The sequence below is a fragment of the Accipiter gentilis genome, chromosome Z, assembly GCF_929443795.1.
Source record: "Accipiter gentilis chromosome Z, bAccGen1.1, whole genome shotgun sequence".
NCBI classification, from domain to species: Eukaryota; Metazoa; Chordata; class Aves; order Accipitriformes; family Accipitridae; genus Astur; species Astur gentilis.
Genome location: NC_064919.1, coordinates 60,343,511 through 60,370,293, shown reverse-complemented (window position 1 = coordinate 60,370,293; position 26,783 = coordinate 60,343,511). Strand labels below are relative to the sequence as shown.

The 26,783-nt window shown below is 42.1% G+C and overlaps 1 protein-coding gene across 6 annotated transcripts in view; it reads right to left on the bottom strand.

The window, feature by feature from the left end:
- The window catches only part of ARHGEF28 (Rho guanine nucleotide exchange factor 28), an 83,084-nt gene extending 58,453 nt beyond the window's left edge, over positions 1–24,631 (bottom strand). For 3 of the 6 annotated variants that reach the window (XR_007505125.1, XM_049795869.1, XM_049795868.1), the window contains exons 1-3: positions 21,058–21,095; positions 17,037–17,083; positions 15,415–15,475 (exon numbers count right to left, since the gene is read on the bottom strand). Coding sequence is in view for 5 of the 6 variants with exons in the window: in XM_049795869.1 (XP_049651826.1) it covers positions 15,415–15,475; positions 17,037–17,083; positions 21,058–21,088 (139 nt within the window). In the remaining variant the exon portion in view is untranslated. Of the gene's footprint in view, positions 1–1,975; positions 2,163–15,414; positions 15,476–17,036; positions 17,134–21,057; positions 21,096–24,473 lie in introns of those variants that run through there. The other 3 variants (XM_049795867.1, XM_049795866.1, XM_049795865.1) reach the window with 3 other exon arrangements.
- Positions 24,632–26,783: the final 2,152 nt, after the last annotated feature.

Below are 26,783 nucleotides of genomic sequence, written 5' to 3'. Positions count from 1 at the left end.
TGCCAGTCCCAGGAGTTCAGGGGGAAGCCAGAGGCTCCACCACCCAGCCTGACAGGTCCCCAAGCACGGACAAAAGCTGACCTTGGGGCACGCAGGGAACTTAGAATCTGAAAACACTGATGCATATGGTGCAAAGTGGGGTGTGAGACTTCCCGCTTTGGACTCTCCCACTGGAGGTCTGCACATCTTCCCCTACCTCCCAGGGGGAGCAACCCCAGACCAGGAATCCAACAGCCTGTGGGTTCAGAGAGGAAGGGAGGAGGCTGACATTTCATTGCCCAGATCAGCTGGAGCACCCAGCGCAGGTACACAACAATGACTTCACGACTTTTGGGGTGGGGAGGAAGAATCCCGCACTGCTTCCTGCCGGGCACTACGAGTCTCTTGTTCACTGAGACCTGAACTCCTGCACGAGGGAAATGCAGCTCCAAGGCACGTACCCCACACCTGCGTGCCAGGATCAACCGGCCGTGTTCGGGTACTACCAGAAAAAAACACAGAACATGAGCGTAGATCATGAGCCTGCTGTACCCCTGCAGCGGCACTTCTCCCACCCTGTGGTCAGCCAGGATTTCAATTCCCCAAGCACAAGTGAACCCTTGGACTTTACCACTAAAACATGCACATGCACCCAAGAGCACCTTCCTGCTGCAACAAACCCACATATATGGTCAGCTGTGCATACAAGCCACATGTCTTGGCATACTATTAACAGGGATGGGAAACAAGATGCAATACTATAACGTGCAAGCACCAGATCTGTATACAGTTCTTTACGACAGGTGAAGCATTAAAAAAAAAAAGCTGTCTAAAGGTAAAATAAATAACAACAAAAGTGCCATCAAGGATGGGTGCGCAGCTTTACAGCATTTACAGATAAAACGAGTCCTAATGAGAGATGGAAAGAACACACACGATGCAACTTGCAACCCATTTCATGTTCTTTGCAAATTGCATGTGCCTCCATACACATTGCAGAAACTCCTATGCGCTTGGGACATATTAGATTTCCCCATGAATAAAAGTAAAAAGTTCATAAAGTGTTCTGCATGTTAAAGTGTGCATTCTGTACACATTTTTCACTCTAAAACTAGGTCAAGGTCTCAGTCTGTGTAAACACAATTCTCCTGGCTCATTGACTTTAATGACACTGATGGATCTTAGTTCCCTTATTTGGTTTTTCCCCTTTCTGAAACACAAAAAAGCAATTTTATGGAAGGAAGCACAGATTACATTTTTTGCCATTCTCTTCATTTCTTTGCTTTTAAATGTAGTAAAAATTTATCTTTCGTCATTAAAGCTTTCAATGATAATTCTTCCTAACATAAACTTGCTGGTCAGTGCCTTTCAAGCTCCTTAAAACCCTTTTTATCATACTGACAACATTTATAATGCTTACCTCCCAAAGACTTCTCCACAAAGGAGCACACTGTCTAACTGTGCAAAGACAGTAACTGATCCTGCCACCAAAGAGGGTAACTGACTCTTTCACTTGGTTTTACACAAAGCAAAAGATTTCCCTCTTCATTCTGGTAAGATTTTTGTACACAATTTAAAAAAAAAAAAATCCTGTTAGGCTTTGAGGCATATTCGAACTACCAAGTTGTCCCTAAATGAAAACAACTGTAACCAGCAGAGCTTTCTGCAACCACTGCTGTGCCGTGCAGCTCACAGGGTGTCAGAGCTGCTGAGTGAGAGCTACACATGCAACCAGAAGAAAAAAAAGACCTAAGAGAGTAGAGACATAAAAACAATTTTAAAGAACAGTACATCATTTGGAGAAAACACTTTCTTCTTACTTAACAAATTCCAACACCGTTATCTACAAAAGCATAACTAACAGTGAGGTAGACTTTTGATAGAAAGAAAATCCACCTCACGCAAGCTGTTTATAGCCACCTGCACACAACCAGACAATGAAAAGGAGGCAGAGCTATTAAGTGAGAGTCATTTAAAAGAAGACAGCTTTTTCTACCTGGTTTGGATGCCCTTCTTCGAATCCTCATTTTAGGTAAGGAAGGCCAAGAGTAATTAAAAGGTGAATCAGAGTCTGAGTCCATTTTTGTGCTAAATAAACACACAGTCGATTCCCAAAGTTGCACTTTGTTGTTCTCAATAGCAAGTCAAGTCTAAGAGTGATGTAAAATAAAGGAATGGACAAAGAAGGATCAAATTGCCCACTAAACACAGGGGAGGGAGAAGCTGTAAATGTTTGCTCTCTTCAGGCGTCCAGGCATGTAGACAGCTCAAGCTGCAAATATTAAGGCAGAAGCAAGGAGGTTAAAGTATGAGAGCTTCGAGTGGAGCTGTTGCATCGTGGTCCAAAGCTATTTGAAAGGTCACTGTGTGCCAATGAATCATTAACTCACCTTTCCATTTTGATGTAAATGAAAACAATAGGAGCCAAGTAAGGAATGAGAAAATACTTCTCAAAAGTAAACAAACTATTTCAGGCTTTTTCAAAGCTTTGTTTCCATGTTAAAAGTGGGGTTTACAAGGACTCTCAAATTAAGGACAGACAAAATGCTGGAATTAAAGAAGCCAAAGAGTGACAGTAAGCTAAGAGCATTAATCAATCTGCTGGACCCTATATTACTGCAGAGCAATACCCCTCCTCTGAGCATTTACAACTTTGGCAGACCTTGGGATGTTGCAGCTGGAAAAGCAGCGATAACCTACTCAAAATCTGTCACTCCCATCTTTCTAGCATAAATGAGCTTAAAGCTTAAGTGTTATAAAGCAAGATTACACTGTCATTAGAGGAGCTCTCCTTCCAATAATAGTCTGAATAGTATTTTCTCCTTCACACAGTCACCAAGTTAGACAGTGAATCGTAAGGATTTTGTAAACCTGGCACCCTTACAGCTCTGGTCTAACCTCACAGCAATGCACAATACAGCTAGTGACTAATTTACAACAAATCCTCCATTCTTATACAGTCTCCCTGAACAACTCATAGGCAATTAGTATTCAGTAGGAACTCATTATCCCTTCCCCCAACATCTTTACACTACAGAAACTACATTTTTTTAAAACACGCTCAAATGTGGCTATACAAGAGCTAATACAAAAATAACATGTCCACCGTTTCTTAACCAGCTCCACCAAACATTTGTTTTCACTACCCCACAATGTATGTGTTTTTGTATTCCACATAAAGGAGGAGAGGGAATGTGGATCAGCTTAAATGTCAGTTTTTGGAAGATGATGACAAGCTTGTTAACATTCCTTACTTCACTTCAATTATTTTTCAGGCTGCTGAGGTCTGCAGCGCTACTTCTGTATTATGTTTCAAGTGATTCCTCAATCCACATTTCAGTCTGAGATAACAATGTATTTGTTGAAAGAAAATAATGTAATTCAAATGCAAATTTAATTCAAAACCCATTAGAAAAATATCTATCAGGTTTTCAGGGATAAAGTAATTATTATACAAGCACTTCATAAAGTGCACAAATTACATAAAACACAGTTGAAAGACATCATTGTTCTGCCCTTCCCTTAACTGAAGTTCTGCCAGCTTTGTTAGGCCTGAAAAGAATAATTCGCCCCAGATGCTGGAAGCCTTAGACTTTCACTTTAAATATTAGACACTCCCATAGACTTTGTTTGATTTATATATATAATTAACAGCCCCAGGGAATTACAACAGACAATGGATGACTGAAAATACAGAGAGGATATAAATCCATGCTTTAAGCATCCACTTCAAAATACCTTCACTCCCTGGAATGTCAGGTTCAAATTGCACTGATAAATCCCCTGGGCATACGGGAATGCAAGCGTTGACGTACACCTTCCCACCTGCACACCATCCAGGGCACTCGCCTGTCTCCCATCCTGGCCACGGTTTGAAAGAAAAGGAAAGGACAGAGCATATTTGTTGGATAACTTGCTCACTTAGGAAATGTCTTCCCAACTGCTCCAATACAAAAGATTTCCTCTTTGTGCAGCAATTTTCCCTACCCAAGTGTGCTCTCTCACTCAGCGGATGTATTTAACACCAACTGCCATAAAGTCTTAATTTCAGATGTATACAAAAGGCAGCACTCCATGGGTGAACAGCAATTTACATTTAGAGCAAGCTGGTTTACGCTGGCTTTAAAATTTCTCACCTTTTGATTTTAGCAATTATTCCTTCATTCTACTTTATGAGAAACGGTAAATTTTGCTTACTTCTGTGAGATCTCCATTTGTGCATCTTTTCTGTAAATTGACCAAATCTCACTTTTTTTCACTTATACATTCAACTAAAATACGCTTACTCACTCCCATTGGTCTTCCTGGACTTCTGTTTAGTCCAGGGAGGAATAACTAGAACTGAACAAAACACTCACAATGCGGAAATGCAGCCAATGTATTTAATGGCATTAAAATACTTTACATGCCGAGACATTTACTGTCCTGAATGACCTCTGTACGCTGCATAAATGTTTTCACTGACTGCTCAGTTATTGCCTGCTCCCTCCCTTAAACTAGCAGCTTTCATTTAGACCTTCTAATACAAATGAGTAATTAAGGATTGTTAAATAATTTTTCAACAGCAGCCCTATTACATAACACTTGGAGAATCCAGCTACTAAATTTCTGCTGGGATAAAAACCTGACCATGTACTCCCACCATTTAGCCTCTGTTTCCTGGCCAAGTTCTTAGGCTTTTCACCCGCTTGCTGCAATCTCCCCTTGAATAGGATCTTGCACGGGAATTTGTCAATGGCAGTCTGAAAGCGCAGATAAATTATTAAACTTAACCCCTATTTCTGAAGGGTTAATTGAATATCACTCACGTTATTTGCTGTGTTCGGGCCTTGTGAAAGATTATTTTTTCTAGTTTGTAAAACTCCTTTATGCAGCCATGAAAGACCTCATGCTGGTTTTTGCCACAAAGAAGGGCTTTGCCTTAAAAGTCTTTGGCTAAAAATATTTTTCTTCCCCATTCTTGCACTTTGTGGGATGATCCAACGCACTTTTCACCTGCCACTCTTTGTTTCCAAAGAGGGGCATTTGCATGCAGCTGGCACAGAGATCTGGCAGCTCATGAGATAAAAGGTGCTTTCTAGCTGAAAAATATTAACCTTACTCTCCACTGAAAAATTGTTTTCAGTTACATATAACAAGGTATAGATGTGAAGATAAAGAACAAATGGGGGTTTTGTGTGCATTACCTAAGGCTAATGCTTTTGATAAATAATGTAATGCCTTAAATTCTTTCAGCCAGTGCTTGCCAAAACACATCCGTATGATATGCTTTTGAGAGATATTACAGTCTATTGTCTATTGTCTGACCATTCCTGTGGCTCGTGGCAAGATGGAAGGAAGCAGAGGAATGTCACCAGCATCCGCAGTTTCTGTGGAACGGCACTGTCACCTCCCCAGCACAGCCCCGCGGCGCTGAGCGGGTGGGCTCCTTCTCCCCAAACACCTCTAAACCATGGGCTGGCAGCTTGCTCTCTCAGGCAGACCAGGAGACAACCCCTATGGGTCCAGTGCCCCTGTATTCTGTGGCAAGGTTGGGGGGGGGGGGGGGGGGGGGGGGGGGTTACAGGGCTGGCTTCTGTGAGAAGCTGCTGGAAGCTTCCCCCATGTCCAACAGAGCCAATGCCAGCCGGCTCCAAGACGGACCCGCTGCTGGCCAAGGCCGAGCCCATCAGCAATAGTGGTAGTGCCTCTGGGATAACGTATTTAAGAAGGGGGAAAAAACTGCTGCACAGCAGCAGGTGGGAGAGAGGAGTGAGAACATGTGAGAGAAACAGCCCTGCAGACCCCCAGGTCCGTGAAGAAGGAGGGGGAGGAGATGCTCCAGGCGCCGGAGCAGAGATTCCCCTGCAGCCCGTGAGGAAGACCATGGTGAGGCAGGCTGTCCCCCTGCAGTCCAGGGAGGTCCACGGTAGAGCAGATCTCCACCTGCAGCCCATGGAGGACTCCATGCTGGAGCAGGTGGGTTCCCGAAGGAGGCTGTGACCCCGTGGGAACCCCACGCTGGAGCAGGGTCCTGGCAGGACCTGCAGATCTGTGGAGAGAGGAGCCCATGGAGCAGGTTTTCTGGCAGGACTTGTGACCCCGTGGGGGACCCACGCTGGAGCAGTGTGCTCCTGAAGGACTGCACCCTGCGGAAAGGACCCATGCTGGAACAGTTCATGAAGAACTGCAGCCCATGGGAATGGCCCACGTTGGAGAAGTTCGTGGAGGACTGTCTCCTGTGGAGGCACCCCACGCTGGAGCAGTGGAAGAGTGTGAGGAGTCCTGCCCCAAAGGAGGATGAAGTGGCAGAGATAACGTGATGAACTGACCATAAACCCCATTCCACGTCCCCCTGCACCGCTGGGGTGGGGGTAGGTAGAGAATCCAGGAGTGAAGTTGTGCCCGGGAAGAAGGGAAGGGTGGAGGGAAGGTGTTCTGAGATTTGGTTTTATTTCTCATTACCCTACTCTGGTTGATCGGTAATAAATTGAGTTAATTTTCCCCAAGTTGAGTCTGTTTTGCCCATGATGGTAATTGGCAAGTGATTTCTCCTGTCCTTATCTCAACCCACAAGCCCTTTGTTATATTTTCTCTTCCCTGTCCAGCTGGGGGGGGTGGGGAGTGGGAAGTGATAGAATGGCTTTGGTGGGCACCTAGCATCCAGCCAGGGTCAACCCACCACAGCCCCCTCCCCAGATGGAGAAGGGATGTAGATGGGAGGGAAAGCAGGGCTACCAACTCCAGAAACAGGGCTGGAGAGGGTCACTGTTGGACACCGGTGAGAGAAGGGCTGCCTGAACAATGGCTCTGCCAAAAATTCCCTGCCCAGTTTGCTCTGGGCAGAGTCTCCCCTGAAATTAGGGATGAAGTTCATTCCTTCCAGCCTGGTTCTGCCCCAGGACCAGCAGAGCCTGCAGTTATTTCCCAAAGCTGCAGAGAAGGCTCTGACAAAGAAAGATGGTGTAGAAAGAGCTAGGTGATCTTCTCCACCAGCATCTGTGACCCACAGGCACACGTAGCTTTCCCACCTTCTTCACTCCACTGTTTTTACTAATTAGAGCACATCTTCCCATAGAGAGGATCAGCACAGACAAAAATCTGATCTTTGTACACAGACAAAATACCCGCATTACCCTATATTAGACTTAACAACTGTGTTTAAAACTCAGCAAACGTGAATTAAAGGCAATTAAAAGCAAAATGCTACCAACCAGATCCCAGATACCAAGTACCCACCAACTCTTAACACTTTCCACCTGCCCACAATGATGTACATGATGGCTGTGCATACTGTTGTCAGCAACAGCCTCACAGGTCTCATAGGATAACTTGTCACACACATTATTTTTACTACCTCTCTTCTCTACCAAAGATCTGGGTCTTTCTTAGGAAAGTTTATACTGGAATAGTCAGAAAAACTTTGCCACATCACTATTCTCCCACTCTCCCTTCCCCAAATCATTGATGAACCAATCATTGAAAAACACAGAACCAAGCCCAGATCCTTAAGATCTTGGTAGATGACCTCCCACCTTGTTTTTATGATTTTCCTTATTGCTAAGTTTCTGATGGGTCATTCACGCATTCAGTTTAGGGAACTGGCTCATTTATTTCCATATTTTGTGAGCAGAGGCCTCCCACAAGTAACATAGCAGTTTGGGATTTAAACTGTTCAACAGTGGATCCCAAAAGGTCCAGGCAAGCCATCATCTCTGCCCGACGTACGACAGTGTTTGGTGGATTCCATCTCTCTCACTAGTGCTCTGCGGCAGGCTCCCCATCCCACATCACCCCCAGGAAGACAGGGCTAGGGAGGGCAAGGAGCAGGGCAGGGGAAGGAGGAACGGAGAGTTTCTTTCACTGCACACTTTCCATTCCAAATACACCTGCTGTCCACCATTTCAACCCTAATGAAGCCACAGATTTCAACAGGATGAAAGATAATTAGTGCTCAGCATCGCAGAGCCTCTTCCTCCCACTACCAGTTTCAAGTGGCAGATTTTGCTCTCCAAGAAAAGCTTAGTCCTGGGTAAATTCAGGTGTCAAACCTAGGCCCATTTTGACGTGAGATTAAATGGCCCTGACCCCTCCAAGACCCCAAACCTCCCACTCACACCTCCCCTCATGCAGGTGTTCTCCACTCTTCAATTCAAACAGCTGATGATGAAACCCACCCACACTACAGACCCCTTTTCTGTAACAAGTGTCTCCTATAGATGCTGTGTAGACAGATACCAGAAATATTAATGAAAAGTACAAAAGAACAATACAGTACTATAAATTTGGGTCAATTTTTCATTGACTTATTTGTGCAGTTTCTTGGGCATTAGCCTGGAAATGAACACAGAACAGCTGCTGCCTTCACAGACTCACTACTAAGAGCAGCAGGCCACCCTACCCATCTCCAAAAACGCTGTTCTACAGGCCCCCAAGTTTACTGAAACAGTGCACAGTGATGGCAGGCTGCAAGAGAAGCAGAGTCAGTTTGTGTGCACCAGTTTCTAGATTGCTTTAAGCTAGACTGCCAGTCCAAGAGTTTTTATGCTCCACTGCATTTACTTCCTCATGGATATATCCTTTTACCAACCCCAGACAGGGCACATGGAATCACAGTGCTGCTGCAAACCATCCAGACCGAGACGTGACTGTGCCATCTGAATTCATGCCTAACTCCTCACTATTCCCCTGCAGGTATATTCCTAATTATAATGTGAATTACGAAATTAATATTTAATGCTGTCCTTTTAATGTTTACTTTAAAACCAGGGTGACAACTACAGTTAGAACAGCTCTAATGAGAATAACACTTTCATGCTAAAAATACCATGTTCGTGACAGTCAATGAATGAGGCATTATCCTTCAAAGAGCTATTAGCAAGACTTACCTCTTTTGAAAAGCAACTGTTTGTAAATGCTGGTACTTAAATCTTGCTTCTCTGACAATCTAAAAAAGCGATGTGCCTTTCAAAATTTAAGAGAAACAGATCTGCATGAACTATACTAGTACTGCAACTTGGAGGACAAGACTAGGATGAAGAAGGGCTCAGAGTTTTTACTAAATTGAGGCAAAAACACGACCTCTGCCCAATCCTGACTCAACATAGGTCCAAAGAGCCAGTGGGCATACACACTGCATTATCTCAGGCTTTGTCCCAAACTCTTCATGTTGTCCAGTTCACTGTCCTGCTGTCAAGATTTCGCAGCATTCCTCTGACTCAGACCCTTCTGATGTCTGGTTCATGACTGATTGCAGATTTGTATTTTTTTTCCTTTTTTCACCACACCATTCACCTGATGTGGTTTAGGATAACAAGCTCAATTTAGGATAACAAACCCATTAATACTACTTTCACGTGACAGCGGTCGGTATGCCCTGACTCTTGAAACAACCACTAAGTACTTCCAACAAAGTACATAAAGAGACAATTTGCCTAAATGCTCTCCTCATCCAGTATCTATTCACATCATCAAAAGACTAGCTGGAATATGCAGTACAAATGCAGACAGAAACCTCATTGCTTTTTGTCCCGTACCCTGACGAAAAGCTCCCTTGAGTTTATTTGCAAAAGCTTGAGAACTAAGAGCTAGAGTCAATAAAAATCTCTTCCTGGGTTCAGCTCCGTGGAGGCCTGCGCGAGCCCCGGCAACATGGAGAGCGCACATGGCCTCACATGAAAGCTAACCCAAGTTTGACTTGGGCCTTGCTTCTACTGAAGTTTCGCCAATGACTTGGTTGTTGAGTCTACACTTACACTGGCAGCCTGCACCGCCAAAAAGTTCACCAAAGACCCATCTTGTTAAAAAATCCATTTTTCTATGTTCCAGGGACGACTTCAAGGGAAGGGCTGCCTCTCAAGGAGGAAGAAAGCTGAGAAATGTGTTCATGTGTGCACTTGCAAGACTATGACTGTTTTCTTCACAATGTATTTCTGGATTATATTTCACATTTAAAGAGTAACTTGACATCAGATATATCCCAGATTGTTTATTTATGTTAGCGTGAAATGAGACCAGGCAGAAGACAGCCAAAAGAGCTTATTTAAACATCAGGGAAAAAAAGCCTCTTTTGAAGGATTACTTTGTTGAGCAAATTTGTTTTGGATTTTAGGCAGAGGAGGAGGAGGAGGAGAAGTTCTGGGAAGCCAGACAGCACATGTTTGTAACTTATTCATTTTTCTTTCTGTCTTCCTTTTGAGGTTAACTTGAATTATAATGTCTCAGAAAATCAAGAGTGGAGGAAACTCCAAGAAACAAGAACAAGCTTGTTTTAGTGCCTAATGCTGCTTCTTCCAGATTTGTCCATGGCTTTTTAATTAAGCTCAGTCCAGACTCACATCCCAGGAAGACTTTACTTCCTACATCTTCTGTAGCTCTCAACTATTCTGCAGTCTTCAATATTTAGCTGTTTATAGACACTCCAAACAAATGAGAATATGTTTTATCTACTAAAATAAACTACTGACATGTTTAAATGTTGTTTAAAGGTTGTTTCTGGCGGAACTCTGACAGATCAACCCCAAGTTAAGTCTCTCTTCTGCAAGGTTCAAGGAACCATGTAAAGGTTTTGCAAAAGCAGAAGCAGCAACATAAAGATCTCTGAAAGCTGCAGTAAAAAAGGGCTGAGTGCAATTGCCACGGTCATTAGCTGCAGCAATAACACTGCAGTTTTCTTCAGCTATTATTTTTCTCTGCAATTTTCAGACCACCTACCTTTCAACTGAAAATGAGGTTTTAAAGAAGCCTCCTTTACCACAAACTGACCTTTCAGAACTTCTTCAGCACAACCAGTCTGAATATTTGCACATCTCCCATCACCCAAGTATTGCAGTGCCTCTTTCTCCCCTCACTCTCTGTGGTGTTCCTTGTTTCAGGTGAAAAACTGAGACACAGGGAAAAGATAAGTGACATGCCCAAGGTCCTACTGTAAATCTGTTAAGGAGAGACAATGAAGCAAAGGTCTGCAGCTCCTGGACTAGAAATGCTATGGCTGGATCACCCAACGTCTCTAAACGCATACATAAGCAAAAGGTAGGATTGAAAGCGGCCAGGAAAAGAAAAATGACCACAAACAGAAAAGATCTGCATAGTCTTACTCACCGGACTCTTGTAACTGTCTCAAATAGGCAACACTTAACATGTAACTTTCACTTTTATGTATCAATAACCATTAAATTATTTCCTGTAGTTCCAGTGTCAAAACAGGCACACCTTGACTCAAAACACTTCCAAATGCAAACATGCTGCCCACCAAAAACCAAAAGCAAATGAACACTAAAAAAGGAGCGAAAGATGTGACTGCAATAAGTAGAAAAATTAATCATTTTACAGACCTAACAAAAACTGCGCAAAGGCAAGACTCCAGACAGAAGGACAGTGCTATTTTCTATCTTAAAACAACCCACCTTTTTAAGTTTTACCAACCAAGAACAAAACAGAAACATTGAAACCAGATTTTTCTGCAGATTACAGTGCAGCCCTACTGGTTTACACAGAGGAGAAGAAGATCATTATGTACTGTTCCTTAAACTGATCTATGGTTAAACAGGGACTTCTGTGGAACCATGAAAATCAAAGGGCAGAGTCTACTAAAAATGTTTTGTAGCTGCCTGGTCACATGCAGTGAACTGCCAAAAATTTGGCATCAGTATTTTTATCTCTTGAAGTGCAAAACGTGGCTTGCAGAACTTTTTCACCGCCAGCAGAGCAAACAGAATAGATGAGACAGACACCACTAGGTCATTGGCACTGTAACTAAGAGAGCAGGGAAAATATTTTGAAAAATTAACATCATCCTGCCTTCCTGAAGCTTAGGGAAAAAAAGCTATATTTCCTTGGAAGAAAAACTGGGGGTTAGATTTTTCTTATTGGAAAAAAGAAACTTTTGCAGCTGTATAAATGGCCTTGTGAACATCCTCTTTCCAAACCAGCTATGCAAAACAGGAAGGATTTATAAATGTTTAAAAACACATGCCCAGCTAACACTGTCACATGCCCAACAGTAACAGCATTCAGCTGTCACCTCCTAAACCCCCTCCCAAAATGTACAGTGTTGCAGACTCTGAGGATGACAATGCCTGGCAATAATACATATGCTTAATATTGAAAGGAAAAAAAAAGTCTTTTTTTTTTTTGTTGCTTTCCATTTTGTTTCTTTCATTCACTCTTCCCAACTGGATACTGGTTTTGTCTCTCAATCTTTCCAGTGTGTTTTATTTCAGTGAAAATAAAAGTATTTTCTTCCCCTCTTCCCCGCCCCCAACCACAAAACAGATCTCTAACAAGTTCCAGGGGAGACAGAGAGAAGGGGAAGAAGAGTGGCAGGTGTGACTAGCACTGAACTCAGGACTCTCCATATAACCCCCTATTCAGCCTGGTCTAACACCCTGTTGTGCCCCACAGTTTACTTCTATTCCTTCAATTCTTGAATATGGCAAATGCAAGAACCATCGTCTGTAGTTTATGTGGCTTCTTATCGGGTCACCCCCACCCTGACACTCACAGCGGTGGGAGCCCAGCAATCCTGGAGGACAAGAAGCCTCTCGAGAAAAAAATTGAACTGAATTCTCGAAACCGAACTACAAGACTCAAACAGTGCCTAAGGCAACCAGGTCCCAGCCCAAAGATGAAGACGACAGGGAGCGAGGACAGCTGGTACCCTCTTAGCACCCAACTGACTGTTGCGAGCATCTCTGCAAAGATACTCCCAAAACTTTGTTGGGTATGGGGAAAGAGCCAAAATAGTCAATATGCTTGAAAGGGCAGGCTGGACAATAAGACAGAGCCCTTCCAGGAGCCAACGCTTCGTCAAAAGGCCCCTGCCAACACAAACCATTCCATGATGAGACTGATTTTTGGTAAAGGTGTCTAAAAGCAAGAACCACATGGAAAAAGAAGTGAGATGTGGAAGTGGGGCAGTTTGTACCCATTCAAACTTCCTACCATTCCTACCATCCAAATTCCTAGTGAGATTCCAGAGTTTGTTCGTTTCTATTCATTCTTCTTCACTCAACCCCCCTTAGCTGTTTTCCCTCTTGCTCTCCCCCGCTGACAACCATTTCCATTTCTCTCCTTATTCCCCACTGTGTGCTTTTCCTGCCAAAAACATTACTGTTTAACAACATTCCCAAGCAAACCTTTTTTTTGAAAGTAATTTAAAAGAATCCATGGTAATAAAACTACAATAGTTAGCAATATAGTTATACAAGTCAGGTTAGAACATACATGGATTTTTACATTAAAATAAACCAACAAAACCAGCTTAAGTCAACTTATAAATTTCTGGTTGTCACCAAACTCTATTTCCATCCTTCCTCATCCCTCCCTACTTCCACCTTTTATTGCACGCCTGATAGCCCACTCACTCCCCAGCCTGCACTTCAGCCCCATCAGTTCTCATGTGCAGTGCTGACTGGAAGCCCTCCAGGCCCTCCTGAGGTCAATGGCAAAATCCCATCGGATGTCTATGTTATGAGCATTTCAGCCAACTTGAGTATGTAATTGGGAGATGGGCAAGGAGAGCCCATGGTGCAGGCGGCAGTAAGTCCACGCTGAGTCCATACATAGGGCAACCAAATTGTCTGTTATGGTGTCGTACTTCGAATACAAGCAGACCTGATTTCGCTGCAGCTTCTCCACAAACAAGTCAACTTCTTAAATGTACTACAAGGTAATTAGAATTTAGGGAAGAGCAAGTGGGCTGGGTTATTTTCAGGTAAGAGGTACAACAGGGAATTTTTCTTGGTTTAATAAGAGCTGAGCCTGTGCTTAGGACAAAAAGTATTCATATACACTTGTATATGTACAGATATATGTATTCCTACACATTTATATCAATATTTATAATTTTACTTTATACATACATAAGATGCCTAAGACAATACATTCAAATCAAATTTTAAGCACCTAAATCTTGTTCAAAGTTGTATGTAAATTCACCATTTTTTTTTTCACCCAAAAGCTCCTCTAAGAATATACACTCTGCCACTCCTAACAGTATGAACCATGGCCAAAGTCGCTTGCTTGCTCCCTGCAGAGGACTCAGGATCTGCTGCAGCTGCCCATCCAAGCATCCTAGAGGAGACTGAGCTGGTCTGAAGCCAGAGCGCCTGGCTCCTATTCCAGCTGTCACAACCAGTGCTGTGCAAATGATGCCTTAGAAGGAAAAGGCATTTCAGGGGTCAGAAAAAGAAATATCAGCTATAATTTCAGGGTGGAGAACTTCCATTCTGTCAGCTTTTAAGCTACCTTATGCTCCCTCCAGATGGTATAACTGGAGCAGAGACTGCAGCAGATGTGGCTTCAGATCAGCAAACCATAATCACTCCCCAATGGCTCCACACCCTCCTACGCTGAGATACAGTCTTCAGTCTTGCTTGACAAAACAGATTTGATCATACAGGCACTAACATCTCATGTACATGCACTGCATTTTTGAGCAAGGCAAGGACTGCTACACTATCCTATGCTCAAAAGCACTAAAGTCAGGGTAACTATGAATACCAGTATTGTTGCTACTACTCCCAATTCCCTTATGCAGCTCCCATACTCCTTGGATGGGAGAGTGAGACAAACATGATTAAATGGTTGAAGTACAGGCATTTGGCATAACAATGACTAGAAAAATAGATAACTAGATGATGATTTTAATGAGAGATTATTAAAATCATCTACCAGCTTCTTATCTTACAACTGTGTCTCTGAGTTTACATCGGCTCATTTCCCTCTAAAATATACTGCCCCATTCACGCACGTATATCCTCTCCCTTTCCACACACACAGAGTGACTCTTCATTTTGCAGCCAACAAAGTTTGCATATGGGCTGTCTGAATGCCACCATCTGGACTGCTCTTTCTGAGCTCATCACTGGACCACAGGCAAGTGATGCCAGCCTGGAGCTCTCTGCCTGGCACAGCAGCTCCCACTGGCAGAGCTTAGTTACTCGTTGTCTTTTTTTCCGCCTTGCTGTGGTTTGCCTGATCTCATGTTTGCACGTTGTTCTTGGAGCTTTCCCCAGAATTAAAATAATCACCTTTCCATTTGAGTTTCAGTCTCTAAATGTACTGTCTAGTGCAACCAGCTATACTGTCCTAACAGCCCCACAACTCACTCACCGCTGCGGCACCTAAACATTTCTACATGCTTCATTTCATCTTCAGTCACATATATTGGCTCTATTAGAAATTGTTTTCAAGAATGTTGTTCCTACAACAGTTAACATACTACTGAAAAATCCTAGGGTATCATGATACTGTTGGATACACCACCTATCTATATGAGAGATGCTTTGAAAGAGGTTCCCTCTCTGACACAGATATAATTTACTGATCTTCTGCCAAGCTAGCCTGCAATGTCAATGACCTTCATCTCTTTTAAAGAAACTACCTTGTGCGTATTTGTCATCACAGTATATCTCAATGGCTTTGGGGAAGTCAAAATGATTAATTATTTCTTACCTATGCTCAACAGAACATGATCTAAATTTTCTTTAGAAGGAACCACAGAGTCTCGGAAAGGCTAGAAACAGAAAATTTGAGCTATATCTTTGAAGACAAATAGTTGCATTTGTGCTTAGTTGCAAGCTGTGCTATAAACTTTCAGAATTCAGTTCAAACACTATCAAGCAGCAATCACTTAATTTTAGCCATTTTAATAAATGCAACAGATACAGCATGCCACTCAGGCTCCAAGATATACACATGAACCCTGTGGACTCAAACTCTAAACACAATCAAAGAAGTGACAAAACCATATCTCACTTTTCATGCAAACTCCAGTTTTCAGCCTGCTCTTCTCTTACAAAGTTTAACTGTGCCCTGACTAGTCAATATGCAGTGTTTTGAAGGAAAGAGCAATGTATGTAAGATGCCTCCTTCTCCAAAGCCTGAGCTGTTCACACCTGTAGAAATATCAAAGGTCAGTTCATTCTTTATATAGTCAACTACAGTCTTTCTGCTAGATCAAAACAAGAGACAATCAATGTGGTACCAGAATCCTTTTCCCCCAGCAAGACTCGTGAGCTGCAACACTCTGCCCCAACATACATTTTCAACATAGACTCCAAAATGCATGTATATTGCAGAGATATAATTCTGAGATGACATAGATTACAATAGCAACATGTGAATCTGAAACAAATGGTCAATCTTCTGCACAGCTGGCAATTAAAAAAAAAAAACAACAAAAAAAACCTAAAGAGGTCATCACTTTTATAATAATGACCTAACAAAAGTGGCAGTCCAACAACATTCCACTAAATTTGAATGTTATTTAAAAAAAAAAATAAAAAAAATCAGAGTGTCATTGGCTATTGAGAAGACACCACCTTTACCAGATTTGCCAGATTTTACCAGGTTTTGTTTCTCTCAACCTAAATCATTATTTTAGCTTCATACCCAGCTGAGCTAATAATCAAGCTCCTCCTTTAAAAGGTGATAAAAAAACCACTGAGACAGATTTTCTGGTTTTATAAACAGATACATATAAATAAATAGCAGAATATAAGACTAGAGATCAAATAGAACTGACTATCCATAGTGGGACTTCTCATAAATATTGGTCCCTCCCAAAAGCTGTCAGATACCTCCATGTAGAAGACAATGGGAACTGCCTTATTTTTTACATCAAGCATTTTTCCCAGTTAAGTCCAGTTAAGGACTCAGTTACCCACAAGGTCTCTCTCAGAGACCAACTCCTCAGACATAATGAATCATAGCATCTCAAGGATGAAGCTTGTGCAAGACAGGTTGTGCTCCCCCCAAACTGGCAGCTGAGCTGCAAGCTCCCTGAAGGCACTTAAGGTTCACCACAAACACAGGAGCTTTCTGGTTCAAAAGCAGAGCTTGCTTCTCCAACCCAGCTTTCCAGCCCACAACCACATAACAAGTTCCGTCAAATAATAATCATCTATACACGTAACTATATCCCCCAGGATAGGAAAAGGCAGGAAATGTTGCCTGGCAGGCATTAATCACCTTATTTACTTGTTAGCTCTAGGAGGGACTCAGACAGCCAAGCAGAGGTTGCTGCTTCTCAACCTAAATGAAGCTTAGCTATTTGTATAAGGAGAAATCTTTACCTTCATATCATCCTGGCACAATTCATCAGATGCCAAGTTCACAGGACCTGTAAAAGCAAAGATTCCTGCCTTTAACAACAAGCAAATTCAGTTTGGGTCTGCTTTGGTTTCTGCTGCTGGTCTCTCTCCTTTTTCGAATAGGAGGGGGGGGACACAAGGAGCGGGCAAACAGGCAGGCAAACCAGAACAATGGACATGGGCAGCCCATGCATCTCCCCACAGCAGCGTTCCCGTGGGCAGCGTGCAAGCTGGATGCACAACAAGTGCTATGTTATTGTCACAGTTATGTTCAGGCTAGGCAAGCACAGCGATTTGTCAGCCAGCTGCAGATTAACCCCCACAGGCTCAGAAAATCCACAGTTCTAGCACCCTGCCTCACACCAACTCTGCAGAGCAACTGGGCTCTGCTTTCCTCCTGCAGGGGCTTCATGCATTTTCTGAAATTAGACCTTGCATTTTCACTCCAAAAAGTGAAAAACAACTTCAATTCTGTCAGTCTTTTTTTTTTTTTTTTTTTTTTAATGGTTTCTTCCCAGGGCTGTGGGGAAGGACACAGCACATGCAAAACAAGGACCACGTTTTGCAAGTTTTGCCCAAATGCAGCCTCAGGGACTATTGTGAAACAGCAAAGAGGAGTAATCGGGCTACAGGAATGCAAATGAACATCAGCATGACTCAGGCTTCCAGGAACGTTATTATTTAGTAAATATATTTTTAATAATAATAATTATTTAGCCAGAGTTATGGTGGTAAATATATTTCATTTTATATTAAATCTTTCAACTCAAAGTTCACATCTGTTCTCAGATACACAAATCCCCCTCCATTCTCCAGCAAATAGTTAAACTAAGTATGACTCAGCAGCCAGTACAGGGTGCTTTGGGGGAGTGCCTTGAGGAATGTGGGGTTTTGGGACCTCTGTCCTTTCTTGGCATTGCACAAAGTCTATACTCAAGTTTCTTAAAAAAGAGCTGTATGAATATATCTTTGGAAAAACAATTCAAAGACAGATGCCTATTATCTAAATCGCACAATCTTCAACAATGACAACCCTAACCTGCAGTCTCTGTGAGATGAAGTTCTGGGATGCAATTATGGGCCCACTGCAATCAGTGCACCTGTTGTCCCTGACCTCAGCAGTGTCCCCAGACACTGGCAGGAATCAGGAGTGGGTCCATGCTGATCAGTATCTTGATCGTTAATTTTTAATTAATCCAGCTTCTTTACTTAACCTTCTGCAGCAGTCACATGTATACCTCCCCTTGCATCTAACAGTGCAATCACAGAGCACAAAATCGCTAGTGCCGTCAAAGCATCCCAGGCATCACCTTTCAGCTAGAAGGAACAGACTATTTCTTCTGTAACTGTAACTGCATGCAGATGGCATTACTATTATTCAGTCTCACAGCTCTCAGAAATAGAAAGCTGTTTGCTCTATACCTAATATTCTGTAGAAGCACATGGTTTATCCTCCAGATAACAGTATTCAGTCAACTCATGGGCATGGAATTTCAAGGTCAGAAAACAGAAAAAAAAGCACAAACTACTGAATTAGCCAAAATACCATCTATTTCACCTTTTGTTCCGCATCCTCACTGGATAATGTATCACTCCATGTATTTGAATTTAATTAAGTTGCTATGGGAGATCCACTGCTAAGATAGTAGCATCACCTTACACTGACCCATTGCTTTCATATGATTGCATTTCACAAGAAGCAACATACTGCTATAGCAACCTCTACTCGATAATAGCTCAGGGCTTCTTACAGCATTGTGTTTTAAAGGTCTGTTGATCTTGACTTTAGGCCCACCCAGAAGTGTGTAGTTACTGCTTCTTGGAATGGCAGCAGTTTTAAAATCTAAAGGAGATCCTTTCATGACATGAATGTACCAAATTAACGTCCTAAGCTTAGCAGTCACTTTATAAAGGAGTTCACTAAATGCAACTGAGAATGTAGTAAAATGTACTCTGACAATCATTTCATACCATTTCTGCTCCTAGCAGCAACACTTTTAACTCAGTCTTTAAAAAAGTTCTTTTGGTCTCCTGAATGCTGGCAAATGGAGAGTGTAAGGCAGGCTACTAGTCACCAGTAATGATCATTCATGATTTTTCCATATCTGGATTTGGTGGTGGTTAGCGGAAGAGGCCAAAAAATAATAAAAAAAAAAAAAAAAGTCTCATTTATAGAAATATGGTAACCAATGACACTAGCAAAACCCAAGAAAGTTAAAAAACTTTGCTGCCCATCAATGTACAAACAATAGTTACAGGCTCCTCATGTCTACAGGTAGATAACACAGAGTGTAAAATCTGCAAGCTTGATTACTACAGTTTGTTTGTATAGATCCTGGATACTACCAAAACATGGCATACTTTTCTTGCTGTTGAACTGAGATTTTTTTTAAAAAAAAAACAAGCATAAAGTAACTCTTGTGCATAAAAGCACAAAAGCATATAGCTTCACTGAAAACACAGATAGGTAGGTGTGCCTATGCCAACACCTATGCCAAGTATCTTTGGCGTAAAAAGAGAATGAGAAGCTTTACAATCAGATCCAAAATGAGACTAGGCATCCCAAACTGGTGATTCTCTCTCGGCATAATCAATATCCACTAATGTCTGTTATCTGCTTGTGCCAAGTGAGCCTGAATTAAAACTGCTTTTAGTGAAAAATATCAAAGTAATCATCACCTAGAAGTTGTATTGCCCAAGCTACCGCCACATGTAGTGCCACCAATCCAGGCTATTCACTTTCCGTCCCTGAGGATCAGCATAAAGATCAGGCTGGTCAGAGTACGGCACTCAGATGCATACCCAAAGTCAATGCATTTGCACACTGTGTCACCGAAGTCAGGCACAAACCTTGTATGGTGAATTGCCGCTTATACTTACAGTAACGGATGCTTAGTTTGCAACTGCTAACAACTGCTTACCATTTCTCTGCAATTTTGCCTTCCAATGGCAGAACACTTGTTGCCTGAACACTGCTGGAGAAGTTGGGCATAAAACTCTTTTTCCAGCACTAACAACGGCAGCCTACATGTTTAAACACCAGCTACACGATGACGGTGTCCCCATTTTATCCATTCACTTAAAGTTAGTAGCTGATGCCATCTGGAACTGCAGTCCCTTTCCTCTCTCTCAGTCTGGTCCTGATCCTGTCGGCAGTTTATGCAGGTGCTCACACTTCTGCTGCCCTCAGCAGGGCTGCCTCCAGCACAGCCACTGAGCAAGACGAAGCCTCTTGCAGAAGTCACAGTCTTTATCTTGCTGCTTCATGCAAATATACAGCGCCAGCCACATAAGCAAAGAGCCAACTGATGCAAACTTTTAATAAAGTCCTAACAATCATATGTAAACACCCAAAGTGTCATACTTCTGATGCTGAAGAATGGCCTTTTTTCTGTGATTTTCTTTTTAGCTCTAAGAGATGCTTGCTCCAAGGTACACAGGGATGTATTTTGGTAATGAAAAAGCATTCCCATCAGCAAGCACAGTCCCACAACCCTTACAGAGGTAAACCGCTCACCAAAATATTGAATGTCTAATTGAAACACATGGGAATTTTGCCACATTAAGGACTCTGGGCTGGATCCCAAAACTATTCATACAAAATGTTACTCTGCTCCTATCTTCTGTAACTTGAGTTATTTGGCTTTACTGGAATTTGCAGGCTGGAGTGTTCATTCAGTTAAACACTGCCCTCTCCTGGAATTTTCTTTCATTTTCCTGGCTCTTAGAATAAAATTAGTTAAGGCATTTCCAGTCATTATAAATGCTATCATATTTTGTGAACAATTTCAGTCTGACATTGGAAAACCGATGCTCTGTAGGGAGTATCACAGTTTACACAACTCTCGTAGCGTATGACTTGACTATTCCACTGTTGTCTACTTACAGGTCTCTAATGTCATATGAAACATGTGATCTTCCTGAATAAATAAACAGTGTATGAATCTGTGCCAACTTTCCAGAGCTTTTTAAGACTGCAACATTATGGAATAAAAAACTGTACCTTCTACAGAGCTTGCTGTACTGCAGAGCATTTTTGGACCTTCCACTGTCTCAACTTGGTTTGAATTAATACTCTATTAAAAAAAAAAAATCAAAATGACAGTAACTGTATTTGATGCCCATGACATTTACCTGAAAACTCAAAAACAATATCAAAGACTAGCAAACAGATGTGTTGTAAGCAATACTGAAATGATCGACAGAAATTCCACAGAGTATTTTATCGGTTACCCTCCAGAGGAAACCGATACAAATTCCTCAAGAGGGAAACTGATAAAATATTTTCAACTACAGAGACAAATTACCTCCTGCTTACCATACACAAGGGATCTAAAGGATCAGATTTAACATTCTTACTCCATTATTTATAAACTCCTTCTCTATGAGAAAAGCAGCACAGCAGCTTTGCACTACGGCTCCATTCAGAAGCCTAGTTAACCTTGAAAGCATCCCTCTAAAGTGAGGAATTTTGACAGATAGGCAATACAAAGAGCCTAAACCAGGACTAAACACTGACTACATGGTAAACCCAGACTGGAAGGGAGAAGCCGCTCCCTCTCCACGTCCGTGGTCCCTGTCCCGAGCTGACCCCTCGCTCAGACACACACTGTATCACTCCTGTTCAAAAGAAAGACAAGGCTAAGATCCAGTCCCTTATTTTAGCAATTATGTTCAAAGATTATAAGCAAAAGAGGTGGAGGAGAAAATGTCTCCTTTTGCGTAGTTTCATCCACAACGCTGCTTGCTTCTAGTCCTTCCCTCTAATCAGGTTGCCTGTGTATTTGCCATCTACCAGAGCAGCAAACAGAGAAAAGGCATGGTAACCTGAATACGAAAGAAAACTTCAGAGATTACTCTGGGCTGAATATTGCACCCAAACTGATTTGAAAGCCATGCAGCTGTCAAGCTAGCTATATCCCCTGCCTCTCTGGGGCTACTTGCATTTTCCTCTGCTTGTCTATGGGAGCACAAGACACTTGCCTACTCCCATACCTATCAGGCATAAATAAGCCAATTCCTCCTAGGGAAACCACGAAATCTGTACACCACCAGGCAACAAAAATACTTAAAATATCAGAAATTATCTTATTCATTTTGGATTATTTGGTTTGGCCTTTCTTTTTTCTTATTACCCTGACACCACTTCACATGTGTCCATTAGTTCCTGGATTTCTTTTCCTCTCTCAGAGGACCTCTCCCCTGCACTGCCTGTGCTGCCTACAGCAACTGAGACAGCCAAACGGATCACATCCCCACAGTGCTTGGGGCTCTGCTGGGAGTGCACGACGAACCACACAGCCTCACTGACGGGTGCTGCTACCACCCCAGCAGCTTCTGCCCCAGGGAGGCTGCACAGAGTTCCAGCAACTCCATGCTTTTCCTCATCATCTTCAGAAATCTGTCCTTTGTACCACCTAGCAGAGCCATAAAAACTTTTTGAACTGCAGGGCCCCTGAAGGTTTCCAGTGAAGGCATGGCTCCTGTATGGGTAACTTTAGCTTACCAACAACTTGTTTGTTTTAATTTTTCCCATTATTCTTGTAGGCTTGTAAGGAATAGTCAAGGGACTAAAAGAACCCACAGACAAGGGACTGAAGAACATACTTGAGAAAGATAGGGTTTTCTTGCATGAATGCAGAAATAGTTTGAGCTGCTCTCTAAGTCATCCATTTCATGCACACAAATCCAATGCTGCATGCCACCATAACTGAGAGAAGCTCCTTCTCTTCCATACACATCTTCTGACCCAAGCCTAACATAGCAAAGCGGTCACTTATGCAGTCTCAAGATACAATAAACTAGATGTACAGTCTTAGTCTGCTGCAGATGAGCTGAATACTCCAGTACAGCAGTAAACTCTACCTCTATTTTAAAAAGACTATGTATCGTGAAATCTCTAATGACCACCTTATGCTTTGGATCCAACCAATGGCTGCAAGCCCTTGTTTGCAACAGAAAGAAAATTAATTTTACCTTACCTTTTGGACATATTATATAGTCTAAACATGACAGTTTGATCATCCCTCCACATACACTTCAGGATGATATCTAGTGTATAGGAAGTGAACTAAACCATGTGACCTTCCTAGTTATTCTGGCTTATTTCTGTTTTATTAAAAGTAGTGCAACACTGATACTGGGCAGAGGGTCCCCACAATGGAGGTTCTGGACTGCTGCAACCAGAAGAATGAGCAAAAGGGAAACCCACAGATGAAGGGTAGTAGGCTTTTTCCTGAAAATATCAAGTGCAGAATTTTGCAGCCTTTAAGAGTCTTTGTCCCTGAAAGCCATACAAACATCTAACATACCACACTTTCTTTTTTCATTTCAAAGACTGAAAGAAGAACAAGGATTTGATGAGTGCAAGAAAAAGCTAATTACGTAAATAACAATGCATTCTTCGCTACCATCTTGGTTTTGCTATTGGGTTTACGATTGTTTCCATGGAAAAGCCACACAGAAATTGTAGGTATTCTGCAAGCTACAAACACAGAGTAACTTCTTTGTATTGGAACAAATCAAAATCTTGGCATTGTAGTTACAAGAGATTATACATAAGGACTATACAATGCATCACACATTAAGTTTTCATGTTAAACATAACACACAGGTCACATTCAAAGTTTAAAAAAACATGCAGAATGCAATAAAGATAACTCAAGGAAAATCAGTGCACCAATAAGGAAACCTGAAGTTAAGCATGGAAAAGAAAAGCTGTATTTTAAGACCAGAAAAAGAGAAAAGCCTATTTTTAGCGTGGCTTTAGTTTGCTAGTTTTACATAGTCACACAGTCTCAATCTAAAAACATAAGTGAGCACCTGCATCGCTATTAAAGAACTTGTGCTTTCGAGTGTTCTCCTCCTTACTTTACTGAAATTGAGAGATGTCCTGAAGAAAATCACAGCAGTGCTCCAAATACCTTATAGTAAAGTAAGACCTACTACACCATAACTGAACTCTATAGCAAAAGTCTGTACTCCGTATTTCTGCTATAAATATTAATAGACTGGGGTTGGCTCTTGATAAAGGCTCCCAGGCATTACACTACCAGATGAAAGAATGGAACTAAATTAAATATTTAATATGTTAATTAAATATGTGCAATTAAAGACAGAGATTTCGGGGAAAGATATTCTCTGTAGAGTGCACAATGATTCAAAAACAACTTGGGAGGTAAAGGAGGCTTTGATAAAGTTCTCATCATCTCTTATCCTCCAGCTTCACATGTACAATGTGCTACGCTTACACAAAGTAGAAGCCCACAACAGTAATCCTGCAATTACGCTGGCCATTAATGAGACAGGCAGCTTAAACTAAAAGGCTACTCAAGAAAAACAAATCCAGCCTGAAGAGTCTATAGCTGGAAATTATTGAAGAAAATCTGTGACGATGCCCTGAGCTAGATAGGTGCCTACCTGGTAAAGAAGAGGTCCGTCCCAGAAGTATTTTCTGAAGAGCTTAATGTCTGACTCCAGCAAGTGCTGTGCGGTGTGGCTAAATGTCAGAGTCAGAGCTCCTGATGAATGAACAAACTGCACAGAAGCACCGTCGCTGATCTCCGCTCTTGGAATGTCAGGTGAGTGACTGCCCTGGAAACTGGAACAACACGCTCTTTAAAGCAAAGCAGATGCTCTGCACACAGGTAGAACAAAAGCACAGCCGCAGTGAGCTTCCTGCTCGCCTTCGGCACGGCCCATTGGGATCCCAATGCACCCGCTGCAAAAACCGGAGGCAGAAAATCTGAAACATCCACTGAAAACACAGCTGGGCAAACAAATACTTACCAATGACTCCATTCAGGCCTAAGAACATGCAGCTACTTCTAGTCATCGGGGCGGGGGGGGGGGGGGGGGGGGAGGGGGGAGAATGTCAGCTCTAGATGGTTACTCGCTAGTAAAATAAGTCAGAAAGAGCAAGCCGTGACAACACCTATTTCTCCATATTGCTGTAAATTAGCAATAGTACCTTTTCCTGTTAATGTTGCCATATATAGCAGTAGGACATGACTGGCAGCTAGCAGGTTTGTTATCCCACGACAGTGAAAAACAGAAAGTATCTCAAGGGAATACAGCATTGTTTGGACTTTACAAACAAACGAGACATTCATAACATAATGTACCGGACCAGTGTTGTAAGTATTTTTTTTTCAAACTGAAGTACGGATAAGTCTCACATAAACTATACACCGCATGGAGCCAGAACGGAAAGAGACACATGCCAAAATGAAAATGTAACCCAATTCTTGCAAAGAAAAGCCAACCTTGAGAAGGGGCATCTGATGCTAAACATTTGGCACCCCAAGACACATACACACCATGCAGCTCCTCAGGTCCGTACAGAGGAAACTCCAGACAGCTAAAACATGCCAGAAAGCACTTGTCCTTTAAGTCAGTGTAGCAGCTCTCCAGCAAAATAGGCTCATAGCACTGGCTTTGCTGCTGGCTCTCCCTTATTCATTCAAACCTGAGCTTTACAGGGGTCACAAAGTCTGCTGAGGTTTTGTGAAAGTCAGGTCCTATGGTTCTGTTTATAAGTAAATACTTCTCTACATATATTTCAAGGGATGTCTTTACTTGCTGGTAACATGTTGGGACTCAGCTGCAATAGCGCTGGGAGAGGTACCTGATGGTGCAGCTGGTCTTCTGTCACTTAACTGACTATTAATTGACTTGCAAATGTAACGAAGGATGCAAATCATAAACTTCCATTAATTGTAAATACAAGTTCACCACTTAAAATGGTAATAATGGCAAAAAGCAACAGAAACCAACACAAAATATGCAACTCTTGAGAAAAATGACAGTACTCCTCATATCCCTTAACTGATAGGATTTTTTCAGAGGAAGCAACAAACTGTTATACTCACTTTGTGAAGACCTCAACAAGCTTGGAGTGCCCGTTTTGTAAAGCCAAATCTAATGGTGTTGCTCCATCCTCATTAGGTAATGCTAATGCTGATGACCCTCCAGGCTGGGCTGCTAAGAACTGCAAAAGCTTAACCAACCCCAATTTCATTACAAGGTGGAGAAGAGTTTCTTTATGTTTCGGCTCTAAAAAAAAACACAGCAAACAAACAAAATAACCAGCAACAAAACCCAGCATTTTATTGGCTAGGAAGCATCAAAAGAAACTTGTTATCATCTGCAGAAATATCACAGCTAAGGTTCAGACCTACAAAAGTACTTTGGCAGAACCCATATTTCACTGAAATAAACGGAGTTAGATATTTACTTGCATCTGTGGACCTAAACTAGGATATCCAAATACCATCTAATTTCAGCAGTCAAAGAAAACAGTTTGAATTAGATAATCTTGGCATTTCTCTCTTTGTATATGGTATAGCAGCATTGAGCACAAGAGATGCCCCACTATACTGCAGAAGGTAGTTAAGAGGCAATTTTCCAGCTGCTTTGCATTGCCTCAGCAACACAAAACACCTGGCAGCATGGCCAAGTATATAAATTTTTAAAAAAAACAAAAAAAAAGTGTGTGATTTTTCAAGGCAGGCTACTTATCAGCACAGTAAGAGATCCTTAGAAGCACAGTGAGCCCTCAGCTAACACACGTGTGGGTAAAATACAGAGGATAATTCTTGTGTCTCTCTTTTCAGAAAGGTGACCTCACCTGCCAATACTTCCTCTCCATTTTTCAGCACATAATCATCAAGCTCAGCTGGATGAAGCTTAAAATAAAAGAGTACACAATGATGACTTAATCACTATATG